Here is a 13,119-nt window from a genome sequence, read left to right on the forward strand (position 1 = left end):
CTGTGATGTGGTTTTCATTCCTGTTTTTGTTATCCTTGTTGGGAAAGGGTGATTTCCACCAGCCTGGTGGAGTCTGTGGATTGATGGAGCATCCTGGCCTTTCCCTTCTCCTCTGTTCTGGGGGTCTGTGATTCCCCCTAGAAATCTCCCTGGAGAACAGGAATGGTTTTAAACCTTTCTCCCCACATTTTTATCATTTCATTTACTTCATTTTATTAAGTTATTTACCTATTTACTTATAGGAAGTGTCCCAGGCCAGGTTGGACTGGTCTTGGAGCAACCTGGGCTGGTGGAAGCTGTCCCTGCCCATGGCAGGGGGTGGCACTGGATGATCTTCCAGGTCCCTTCCAACCCAAACCATTCCATGATTCCTTGATTTACAATTTATCCAGCTAAACTCTGCATAATCCTGATTGTTCACAACAATTTCCATGTTCTATTTGCCAGTTTTTCACTGCCTTGCTGTTCCTTTTTTTTTCCCCCCTTTCAAACCCGAGTTTGAAAAGGTGGCAGTTTGCTTTTGTTGTTTGCTTGCTTTGTCTGTTAATCTTTGTGTTTTGCTGTTCACTCCCAGTTATCTCATCAGCCCACTTGTTCTCCCCAACAACCAAACTCGGGTCTTACTTTTGTCCTTGCTGAATTTGTATTTTTGGGAGCTTTATCTTTACATGTGCCAGGGGGAGATTTTCTGCAGGAGGTCAGGGGAGAATTCCAGGGGCTGCTGAGGAACAAGAGCCCAGGAGGCAGAAAATCCAGGTTGCTGTTTCAGGTGTGCTCTGAACTTGTGTGATGGAACCAGGGCAGGTTCAGGGTGGAGATCAGAAACAATTTTTCCCTGCAGAGTGGTCAGGCCTTGGAATAAGTGTCCCAGGGAAGTGGTGGAGTCCCTGGGTCTGGGAGTATTCCAGAGGTGTCTGGATGTGGCCCTTGGGGATATGGATTAGGGGTGATTCTGGTGCTGCTGGGATCATGGATGATCCTGAAGGTCTCTTCCAACCTTGATCCTGTGATTCCATGGGAATGGCAGGGCAAGGAGGTCCTTTCCCAAGGATGATTAACTCAGCCTGGCTTCCAGGCCCCGCAGCACCATCAGCACCAGCCTCCCCTCTGCCACAGTGGCTGTCCTGGCCTTCCCAAAAATGCCTCCCAGCTCCCCAGGGTGGTTGAGGCTCTGAAATGATTTCACCATCCCATGGGAACACCTTGTGTTTTGCCTTTATTCCGTGCTGTGGGACTTCATTGCTTTGCCAAAGTTCCTGCTCGAGTATCTCATTTTTTGAGGCCTCAGTGGCCTCATCCAGAAGCAATAGATTGTTATTCAGGGGAATATTGCAGTAATTAGGCATGGAATCATGGAATGGCTTGGGTTGGGAGGGATCTTGAGGATCATTTAGCTCCAACCCCCTGCCATGGGCAGGGTCACCTTCCACTATCCCAGGTTGCTCCAACCTGGCCTTCAGCACTTCCAGGGATGGGGAGTCCACAAATCTCTGGGCACCACGAAGGCATTTGACTGTTTTGGAGACATATCCATGTAAATTATGTTACATGTTCAAACTTCTCCTCTTTCCATAAAGTCTCTGAGCTCAGGAACTGCCCTTGCACAATTTACCTTTAAACAAGCAGCTCGGGGCAGAATGAAACGTTCCACGTGGACAGGAGATGCTGGAGTGTCCTCTGATAATCATCCACCTGGATACAATTTTATTGACTTTATTCCTGAGCCTGAAATAATAGTTCCCTGTCAGGATTGTTCTCTGGAGCGTTGACAAGTTTTAACAAAACCCTCCTCCCCACCCCCTCGGTGAAAACAAACTATTGCAGAGTTTAAAGGACTTTATCCTACAGATACCAACATGTTTAGCTTTGCTCAGGTAAAACCTCTTGATGATTTTCATGGTTATTGAAGACCAAAGAGGAGCAAAGAAAAACAGATTAAAGGGGTGCAACTTTTCCTTTCTTAATAGCACCAAATGGAATTGATAGTTAATGCACAGCCTGTTTCTGCTCAGATTTCAGAACATCTTGAGTTGTTTCAGCAAGAGGGGTTCTGGGTCTGTGTTGCACTCGGATGAGAACAAAACCAGCTGGAATCTTTGTGGATTATGCACACTGGGAGTATTTTCTGCTCAATTGATTGTCTCCTTCCACTAGATGGGGCTTTCACCATTGATGAGTTGAACCATTACTTTTCCTTCAAATTCTTTCCTCCACATGCTCGTACTTTTAAGAGTGGATGTGCCTCAAGTAGCAGAACTGTAAAATATTTGTTTTGTTGCTTTTTTTATTTTTTTTTTCCCCTCCACCTTACCTGTGGAAGTGCAGTTTGGAATTCTGGTGCTCTTCAGAGGCACTGAGCAAAGTCTGTGGTGTGGAGGCTCCTGTGTCGTTCTGTGATCACTAAATCCTTGTGCCAGCACCTTGACCAAGTCTGATGGCCACTCCAACAGTGGTGGGGTGGGAATGAGTCACCATTTTGGGGGTGTGAAACTGTTTTACAGGAAGCAGAGAAGTGGCAGAAGCACAGTGAAAACTGGCTGTGGAACTTCATTCACCCCGTTCAGCACCATCTTCCAAACTCCAAATGCTGCCCTTGAGCATCACTTTGTTTTCAAAGGCTCCAAATAGGTCAGGGAAGTTTTTCTCTCTTTTGCAGTCTAACAGTATTTTTATTTTTTTTTTTAATTTTAACTTTCTTTTTCTTAATTCTTCTTCATTTAGTTTTTTTTTTAGCTCTGTGCCGCAGGCTGAGGGCAGAGGGGCTGGAAAGTGGCCCAGTGGGAAAGGCCCTGGGGGTGCTGGTGAGAGTGGCTGGACACGAGCCCGGGTGTGCCCAGGGGGGCAAGAGGCCAATGGAACCTGGGCTGGATCAGGGATAATGTGGGCACAGCCCAGGGCAGGGACTGTCCCCTGTGCTGGCACTGCTGAGGGACCTCCAGGGCTGTGCCCAGGTCTGGAACCTCATGGAAGAGAGACATGGAGGGGCTGGAGCATGTGCAGGGAAGGGAACGGAGCTGGGGAAGGGGCTGGAGCAGCAGGAGGGGCTGAGGGAGCTGGGGGGGCTCAGCCTGGAGCAAAGGAGGCTCAGGGGGGACCTTCTGGCTCTGCAACCCCCTGACAGGAGGGGGGAGCCGGGGGGGGTCGGGCTCTGCTGCCAGGGAACAAGGGACAGGAGGAGAGGGAACGGCCTCCAGCTGTGCCAGGGGAGGCTCAGGTTGGACAGGAGGAGGAATTTGCTGCTGGAAAGGGTGGTGAGGCCTTGGCAGGGGCTGCCCAGGGAGGTTTGGAGTGCCCAGCCCTGGAGGTGTCCCAGGAAGGCCTGGCCTTGGCACTCAGTGCTCTGGGCTGGGGGACAAGGTGAGCATCGGGCACAGGGGGCACTGGATGACCTTGGAGCTCTTTTCCACCTCAGTAATTCTGTGAGAATATCTTGCCATTATTTAATTAGCTTAATAATTCTCTGTCTCAAATTTGGCAAATGAGATTTCTGCAGGCTGGGGATGGTAAAATGTGTTTTTTCCCCCCAAGTACTTGCTCGCTGTGGATTTATTGGCATCATTGCTGTGGCACAGTCTGGTCACTAAGGCCCAGCTTTTGAGCTTGATCTGGAGCTTCCCAAGTGCTGTCCTGGTGATTTTGAAGGATTTCCATCCACATATTTTTCTAAAAAGCTAAAAGTAAGACGTTTCCTAGTCCTTCCAACTACCAAATGATAATCCTGAGCATGGACTTGCCTTTGTGCCCTGCTGAGGAGGAGGAGCTGCCACAAGAGTTGAGCAGAAAGGCAAAGAACCTCCTTTGAGTGGTGCTAAGATAAAATGAGCCTTTGGGACGCTAAAACAACTTCATTTATATAGGATGAACTTAATGAGAACAAATATTGAGCTGTTCCAGCACCGGGGGGGGGGTGGTTTGCTCCAGGTGATTTCCCGTTTCCCTGCTCCGCGTTTCACCTCCATGTGTTCCTCAGAACATGTTCTTTACTTCACATCTTCCACCTCCTAGAGGGAAGAAGACATTTTTGGGACCACAAGGCCTCTCCCAAGCCCACCACATCTGCCATTCCCCCCTCAGCTCCCTGGGCTGACGGAGTTGGATTCCAGAAGGATTCCAAAGCGAATTTTGATGCGGGTTCTTTGAAGTTCTACACTGTCCATTTGAAAGCAACACATTTCAGTGTCCTTAGGACTCAAGGTTCATTCAAGCAGTTTCTGGCTTGAATATATAAAAATGATAAATGAAACCTGCCTTTTTTTCCCCCTTTTTTTTTTAAATTTCGATTCTATGCAGAGGCACGTCCTCCTTTCTTTGAGGCCATATTATATTTGATGATTTTTTTTTCACTTAATGCATTGTTTTAATACATTCCACCCTGCTCTCCTGCATTTAAATCATCCTTCTGTTTGCAGCCAAGCAGGAGGACAAAAATAACTGTGGTCTCATAGTGAATCAGTGGAATTTTCCTGCATTTCTCCCCTGGTGACTCCTAGAGAGTGTAAATGCTTTTGCATTTCTCTCTGCAAGAATGAGGTGGTTTCCCTCCTGCATTCCTGTATTTTTCCCTGTCTTTAGGTCTCCCTGGGATTTGGTTTTGTTTACTACACAAGCAGTTGTGTATTGGGTCATCATCAGCCTGAAATTAAGGTTTGAGGGTGGGGTAAAAAAAAAACCCCAGCCTCGGGAGGGTCGATTTAAATGTGGATATCTGGGGGGGGGGAGAGGGTTTCAGATCTCCCCGGGGATTGCATTGTCCATTGTGTTTCCTTATTATTTTTGCAGCCCTTCGTTTCTTCTCCTCCTTTAATGCAGAAACACTAATTTTTTTACGCCGGTTCTCTTTTCCTTCCCTCTGTTTTTGGGGTTGTTTTGTTGGGTTTTATTTTTTTGGCCGAGGAAGGCGATCGTTGCTCTCTAACGGCTGCTGTTTTTTTCAAGCTGCAGTTTTGTCTCCTCAGATAAAATACCTTTTTTTTTTTCTGCCGAGGAGTCAGAAAGATCTGCTGGAACAGCTCATCCTCCTCCCTTCCCCCCCCCCCCCCCTCCTTGGGTTATCAACAGTGCGTCAGTGGAAATTTCCACCCCTCGCTAATGGCAGAGAAAGCACAAAGTTGCAAAGCAGCCTTTGGTGGTGGGGGGGTGTGGGATAAAAAACACACAACTCTGGCTGTTTTAGGAGCACACAATGAAAAGCAGCAGCCGAGGGGGGTGAGAAATCGGGTTCGGTTTTGGGGCTGAAAGGATGCGGCGAAGAACGGGAGCGGGAACGCCGTCAGTGCTCTGGGAAGTGGACGGGGCAGGAGGTTCTCCCCCCATCCTCCTTTCTTGGGAGAGGGATCTGGAGGCTGCTTCCCAAGGTGTCATCTGCTAAATTTACCATTTGGAGCTTTTAATGGCTTTCCCAGAAAACCCGAGCTGCCCTTTGTGAGGGCTGGGCGTCCTTCCGACGTTGCCGTGCTGGGATTCCCGACGGATTGTCCAGGCTGGTTCTCCCAAAACTCTTAACCAGGTGGCATCCCTCCATCCTGGAGACCAGGAGGCAGCAGGTAGTTCAGGTCTCCAAATGTACAATCCTGGAGACCAGGAGGCAGCAGGTAGTTCAGGTCTCCAAATGCACAATCCTGGAGACCAGGAGGCAGTGGGTAGTTCAGGTCTCCAAATATACAAGGCTGGATTTTGTTCCCTGTGGAAGCACAGGAGGATCTGCAGATCTGCAAGGAGGACCAAGCCCACCAGAATTCCTTAAGGCCAGTTATCCCTGGAGCTCAGTGGCCCTGGAATGCAGGGCTGGCAGGACCTGGCACTGGCCCCTTGGCTCTGGTCACAGCCAGATGGGCAACTCTTCTGGAGGAGTCGTTACCTCAGTGTGGGCTGCAGGGAGGGTTTTTCTGCCATCTTACCCCTCACATCCAAGAATTCCGGACCTTCTGGAAAGCTTAATTGTGGCTGCTCACATGTAAGAGCCTCGGGATCAGGGGGCCTGGCTGAGGAAAAGGATCTCCACCGTGTTTTCTGAGGTGGATCCACCCCGGTGCAGTAACCCAGGACATGGTGCCTGAGTCACTTCTGACCCTCTGGGTGGGATATTTTGGATGGAACACGTTAAGAGGGATGAAAATTAACTCAGTTCAGTGGGAAGGACACGAGGGTGTTGAGTTCACGACCCCACCTCCTGGATTTCCTGCTCAGGCTCCCAGTTCAGCTTCTGGTCTTGGGGGCTTGCCCTCCCAGATGACCTTTGTGAAGGTGGACTGTGATGATCCTGTTACAGGTGACTTGGTTCAAATCTGTAACTCTGGCAGAACAAACTCCTCTCTGTCAGGTCCACCTTTGAAATCAAGCTGGGATGTTTGATCCTGCTTGAGGAATAAAACTTAATTTCAAGGACAGCACTTTCAGGCCAGGGGAGGCTTCCTGGAGAGGTGTCCTTGGAGAATCCTGGAGTCCTCGAAAGGTTTGGGCTGGAAGTGACCATAAAGATCATCCAGTTCCAACCCTGGACACCTTCCACCAGCCCAGGTTGCTCCAAGCCCCGTCCAACCTGGCCTTGGACACTTCCAGGGATGCAGGGGCAACCACAGCTTCTCTGGGCAACCTGTGCCAGGGCCTCCCCACCCTCCCAGCCAGGAATTCCTTCCCAGTATTCCATCCCACCCTACCCTCTGGCAGTTTGAAGCCATTCCCTCTTGTCCTGTCCCTCCATCCCTTGGAAATAGTCTCTCTCCATCTTTCCTGGAGCTCCTTCAGGCCCTGCAAGGCCACAGTCAGGTCACCCCAAAGCTTCTCTTCTGCAGGCTGAACAATCCCAGCTCTCCCAGCCTTTCCTCCCAGCAGAGCTGCTCCAGCCCTGGGATCCTCTTGGTGGCCCTGGCCATCCCTCCTCCCTTGAAATGTTGTGAACGAACCAGCAGAGCTGGGGGAATGGCTTCACACTGACAGAGAGTAAGTTTAGATTGGATATTAAGAATTAATCCTTCCCTGTGAGGGTGGGGAGGCCCTGGCCCAGGTTGCCCAGAGAAGCTGTGGCTGCCCCTGGAGCCCTGGAAGTGTCCAAGGCCAGGTTGGAGCAACCTGGGCTGGTGGAAGGTGTCCCTGCCCATGGCAGGGGTGGCACTGGATGATCTTTAAGGTCCCTCCAACTGAACCATTGTGGGATTCTGTGATGTTTTGCTCTCTGCAGGACGATTCCTGCCCTGGGTCACTCATCACTGGCAGGAGCAGTAGATGTGATGTTGCTCCTGAAGGAGCTGCAGTTCTTCAGCAAAGGAATTTGTTGTGGAAGTATGATGAAGGAACCACACCAGGAGGGACTGAGGGCACTTGGCTGGTGCAGCTGGAGCAGAGGAGCCCCAGGGCAGAGCTCAGCGGGGGCTGCAGCTCCTCCCGAGGGGCAGCTCCCACCTCTGGGAGCAGGGACAGGACCCAGGGAAGAGCTGGAGCTGGGACAGGGCAAGCTCAGGGTGGATCTCAGCACAAGGTTCTTTCCCCAGAGGGTGGTGGGCACTGCCCAGGCTCCCCAGGGCAGTGGGCACGGCCCCAAGGCTGCCAGAGCTCCAGGAGGGTTTGGATAATGCTCTCAGGGACAGGGGGGAGTGTTGGGGTGTCCTGGGCAGGGCCAGGGCTTGGGCTGGGTGATCCTTGAGAATCCTTTCAGCTCAGGCTGTTCCATGAATCCATGATGAATAAAGAAGAGTTCGATTGGACTTTTCATCTTTGAAATTGGGACAACACCGAGGTTTCACAGCATCACAACATCAGCTGGGTTGGAAGGGACCTCTGAGATCACCAAGTTCATTTCCGACAACGCCGGTACCACAATATAAAAAAAGAATAAGTTAGAAAACCTAATTTAGGAAATCCCATGGAACAGCTTCTTGAATTCAAGCCGTTGCGGTGCCAGGTGTGTTTTTATTGGTGTCATTATTTTGTGTTTCTCTCACTGCAGGTATTTTTTGATAGACTTGGAGGCCCCCCCTTCGATTGTCTCGGCCATGACGGAGCATCTGGGGCGGGACATCGATGTCATCAGGCAGGGCTTTGTCAAGCACCCCCTGGCAAAGCCAGAGGAATGCCCTGGAATGGTCCCAGTCAACTACGAAGACAAACTAAGTGGCAGGAAGAAGTGACTCTCCCAGATGTTTGGAACCTTTTTTAAAAAAAGTGGGTTATTCCCGCTTTGGAAAACGATTTCGGTAACTCAGGTCCCAAATAATCCCTTCTGCCCGTGTGATGTGTGTGGTAGAGTCACTCTCTGGAGTTATTGTAACAATTGAGGGGTTCTTTTTGTTGCAAATAATTTAAATAGCCCTTAATCTCCCTGCTTATCTGGATCTTTGACAGCTCTGAAAATTGATTTGCTTTCCTCTTCCAGCGTTAAGTTGATAATGAAGGTTTATCCATCAGCAGGATGCTAAAAATAGCATTCTTTTCCAGAGATTATTCAGAATATATGTGTATTTACACAAGAGATTAAGAAGTCTACGGTGTAAATATAGCAGGGGAGGATGTGATTTGTTGGGGGCTTTTTTTTTTCTTTTGGCTTGTTTTTTGGGAGGGGAATAAAAGCGTGATTAAAAATAAAACTTGACTCATTTTTTTTTAAAAAGCAGAAAAGGTACAAGATAAAAAAATAACTTCCAGTGCCAAAAGACACGTCAGAGTCCTTTAAGGCAATAACTTTGTTCGTAGTACAGGTAAGAAAAATTCTTCTCTCTAGAAACTTCCAGGGGGCAACTTGGAGACTAATCCTGACTTAGATGACCAGGAGAATGAAAAATGCTTTATTTTACCCTCAACTGGACATTTCAGACTGAGAAAAAAATCAGGAATAAAGTCTTAAGGTATAATTTTTGCCCCCCTTTTTTTTCCTCTTGTAAGAACAGGAGAAAAATACTTAATATATATATTTTTGTCTTTTTTTTTTTTCCCTCTTGTGAAAACAGGAGGCAAATCAGCCCTGGTGAAAAATGTCATTCATGGGAGTTCAACCTCCTGTTCCTGACTAAATTCCAGCAGTTGGATCATTTCTGGAGGGGGTGTTGTGTGTTCTCCTTTTTTCCTTTGGATGCAGAACTTCGAGGGGGAAAAGAAATCAGTGTTTTTTCTGAATATCTTCAGGAAAAAAAAAAAAAGACCTTTTTTTCCCCTACATCTTTCTTTAGGAGACACGTGTGGTTTTGTTGAGTTTGGTTGTTTGGGAATTTTTTTCTTCTGTGTTTAGATCTTCGTTTTTTTTAAGTGCAGACTGTCCTGTTTTGTCTCTTCTTTCTTGGAAAAACTGTGGGAAGAAGAGAGGGAATGAGGGAATGCACTGCACATTTAATGAAGCTGAATCTGTAGTATTGTCCTTTTTTTTTTTATAGTTACAACCTGTTTCCACCCTGTGCAGAGCTTTTCTTATCAATGATTTTTGGATATGGGAAGGAGGAGCCAGAGGTTTGGGAGTCTGTGCTGCAGGTTTGGCTCCCTGAGCTGCCCCTTTCTGCTGAAAATTGGGATTTGTGGTGGAGAAAGTGCAAACTGCACGTGGGGAAATAGAGAATGTTTTAAAAAGTGTCTTAAAGGTTTCCCCAAAGCTTGGCTTAAATGGGACATGAACTGAAAGTCTGTGGTTTTAAAGTCACTTTGCCTCTGGGAGGAATTTGGATTTTCCTGGATTTATTCTGGGTAGAAGGGAGAATATTGAAACTTTCAGCTCCCCCAACTGAAGGGCAGCAGGAGCTGGACGTGGGTAAATGTTGGATGTTTGTCTTTATTGAGTTTTCTTTAGCATAGTACTAAATTTTGCATTTAGTTTGTCCCAGTTTCAATGATCCCAGAATCCCAGAGGTTGGAAAAGAGCTCCAAGGTCAAGAAGCCCACCCTGTGCCCCATCCCCATGCCATCCCCTGTGCCCCATGCCCTGCCACGGCCAGGCCTTCCTGGGACACCTCCAGGGCTGGGCACTCCAAACCTCCCTGGGCAGCCCCTGCCAAGGCCTCACCACCCTTTCCAGCAGCAAATTCCTCCTCCTGTCCAACCTGAGCCTCCCCTGGCACAGCTGGAGGCCGTTCCCTCTCCTCCTGTCCCTTGTTCCCTGGCAGCAGAGCCCGACCCCCCCCGGCTCCCCCCTCCTGTCAGGGGGTTGCAGAGCCAGAAGGTCCCCCCTGAGCCTCCTTTGCTCCAGGCTGAGCCCCCCCAGCTCCCTCAGCTGCTCCTGCTGCTCCAGCCCCTTCCCAGCTCCGCTCCCTTCCCTGCACACGCTCCAGCCCCTCCGTGTCCTTTTTTCAGTCCCCATCCCTGCAGTCAGCAGGAAACCCCTGGATTCTCCTCAGAGCCAAGCCCAGGAGCTGCTCAGTAAATCCATGGATGTCAGCTGTGAGTCAGGACCTTTGCTCAGTCAGACTCTCAGGCCCCTCTTCCCTGAGGGCCCCGTTCCTTATCTCCGTGATGGATCGCTGGCACTGCTGGATGGCAGGAGCAGAAGGTTTGGCCTCCTGATTCCAGCTCATCCCAGGAGCGGATCAGCTGGAGCACATCCCCTGGAGCCACAGCAGATCCTGGTTCCTGGAGTGCTGAGTGTGCAGAAGGGAGTGACTGAGTCCTCTGTGCCTCTGGGGCACAGACACCCACCGGTGCCACCCGTGGCCACAAGCAGGGCCGCGGTTGCCCCGGCACTGGGGGGGCTTTCTCAGCAGGAGGGTTTATTTATAAAAGGCCCGTGAAAAGCTGCTCTTTCCTTCCTAATTGATAGTTTCTAATAGGAACAGTTTTTATTTTGTGTCGGTTTAATCGTGGGTGGGGCGGGGGAGTCTCGGGTTATAATTTGTTTAGCCCAGAGTTGGATATTTTGGGAAGTTGATGCCTAAAGGGGTAAATGCAGGAATGGGAGCAAGTGGATCAGATTGGAGCAGTTCTGGGCCTGAGCAAACAGTTGTGCTGTGGAAGAAAATGAGTATTTGTGCCCTGAACGATCATAAACCCTCCCTGCAGAGGAAGGGAAACCTTAAACATCTTTCCCTCTTTGACCACCGATACCCGGTTTATCCCACTGGGCTCTGAGAGACTCTTGATCTCCAGGAGTAAAAATCCAGGACACTGTGGTGTTGCTGGAGGGCCAGAGGAGTCTGTGCAGCCAAACCATGGCCTAAAATGTCACACTCCACGGCATTCCCAAAGGCCCAAAACATTTGAACACCAGTACTTTAAGTTTTGTTTGCCAAAGAATCCGATAGTGAAGCTCTTCAGCCCTCCCTTGCATTATGTGTATGAAATAAGCAGTTTTCTGCTCCCAGATCCTCTGGTTTCCTTGTTTGTGGATTGTGGGGACACACAGAGTTGGGTAAGTATTAAAATAACAACTGGCAGCTCTCCTGGCTCGAGAATGTTTTCTCAGCAAACAACTGAACACGATGGTTTCACGGTGGAGATCTTGGGTATGTCCTCAGTTACTCCTTTTTCCTCATCTCCTCCTCCTTCCATGGCTGGACTTTGCCCTCTGGAGGGTTCTCCAGCAGGCTGAGGGCACTGCACCATCAAAGAACTCCATGGCCACTGCCCTGATCCTGGGAAGTTGGTGTGTTCAGGGATTCGCTCCCGTGGACCGACAGTGCCTCCAAATCCCCTTTGTTGTAGCGTGAGCTGAAAGAATTTCAGGATCTTCTGGCACTAAATATTTTGCAGGCACTCTGAAAATCACCTCAAATCCTCCTGGTTGAGCTGGGCACCAGCAGCACTCTGAGATGTGCTGCTTTGGGAATCATCCAGGGAGTGATTCCAATGGCAAAAGTCAACGTGACTCATGGGCTCCTCCTGCTAAACCTGGGCTTTGATCCTGAAACACATCCCCTGTCACTCAGGGACATCAGCTGCTCTTCAGGAAGTTGCTTCAGTCTGTCAGGAAGGAAGACTTTGAAATTCAAACCAGTCCTGTTGGAGTCAGGAATTTCTTTTGAGCACAGTTATTTGTGCTCGGAGAGGCTCCAAGGATCTGTCCAGCACTGCCAGCAGAAATGTTAAGCAGAGAATCCCAGGATGCTGTGGGTTGGAAGAGATTTTAAGGATTATCCAGTGCCACCCCCTGCCATGGGCAGGGGCACCTTCCACCAGCCCAGGTTGCTCCAAGCCCTGTCCAACCTGGCCTTGGGCACTTCCAGGGACCCAGGGGCAGCCACAACCTCTCTGGGTCACCACCCTCCCAGGGAAGAATTTCTTCCTAATATCTTAATCTAACTCTCCTCTGGCAGTTTGAAGCCATTCCCACTTGTCCTGTTACTCCAGGCTCTTGTAAAAGGGTCCCTCTACACCTTTCTTTTGGGATCCCTTCAGGCTGCAATTATAAGACAACCCCCCCCCGGATGTTTCCAACTCCTGGAATGTAAGAACAGGCTTAAAAATCATCAGCATTGCTTAAAACATGAGGGTCTTTTTATTGGCCTTTTAGAGTTTAGGATTCACTTTTCTCAGACTTGGTTGCTGGCAGGATTTTCGTGTAACATCCCACTGAAGAGCTCTTGGAAAAACACAAGCTCCAGCAAACAAGATGCTTGATAAATTCATCGGGAGCAGCCTGAAAGAGAACAAGGGATTGAAAAGAGAGGCATCATTGTGTCCTTTCCTAGAATTTGGAGGTTTGGGCAGAATAGAAGTGAGAATTGATGTGGAGCCAAAACTTATATTTTCCCAACTGCTTCATTCATGGAGGAAGATTAAAAAGCTGTTACTCTCCATGACCTGTGGAACGTGTTGTTTTCTTGGTGCTGCCTCAACAGACCTTTTAAAAGCTTTAAAAGCCCTCTGGCTGCAGCTCAGGGACCACCTCAGGCTCCTCTTGGTGGAGGGGTGGGAGAGGCACAACTTCACACTGGTGAAGAGGGGGAGTGAGGCACTGAAAGGTTCCAGCCCTGAAGTATTCCAGGTTCCTTCCAAAAGCAGTTTTTACTGGGAGGTAACACACTCTGTGAAACCTGGGAGGGTTTTAATCCCTCTTGGGTTTGTGTCATGCTGAGGCTGCCAGGTCAGTCTGGTTTGCAGAGTGCTGACTGGCACGTAGGGAAATGTGGCTTGTGAAAATCCTGAGTGGGGTTTTGTGGGATGGGGAGATTCCACTGGGTCAGTGAAAGGCCCCTGGCTGAGTTTTGGAGG

At 49.3% G+C, this 13,119-nt stretch overlaps 1 protein-coding gene across 2 annotated transcripts in view; it reads left to right on the top strand.

Annotated features, from left to right (window-relative positions):
* MRPS6 (mitochondrial ribosomal protein S6) overlaps positions 1-8,579 on the top strand; it is a 61,237-nt gene extending 52,658 nt beyond the window's left edge. For both annotated transcript variants that reach the window (XM_032680177.1, XM_032680178.1), the window contains exon 3: positions 7,943-8,579. In XM_032680177.1, coding sequence (XP_032536068.1) covers positions 7,943-8,123 — 181 coding nt within the window. In that variant the 3' untranslated portion in view covers positions 8,124-8,579. The remainder of the gene's footprint in view (positions 1-7,942) is intronic.
* The last annotated feature ends 4,540 nt before the right edge of the window (positions 8,580-13,119 follow it).

This window comes from Chiroxiphia lanceolata, chromosome 2 (assembly GCF_009829145.1).
Source record: "Chiroxiphia lanceolata isolate bChiLan1 chromosome 2, bChiLan1.pri, whole genome shotgun sequence".
NCBI lineage: Eukaryota > Metazoa > Chordata > Aves > Passeriformes > Pipridae > Chiroxiphia > Chiroxiphia lanceolata.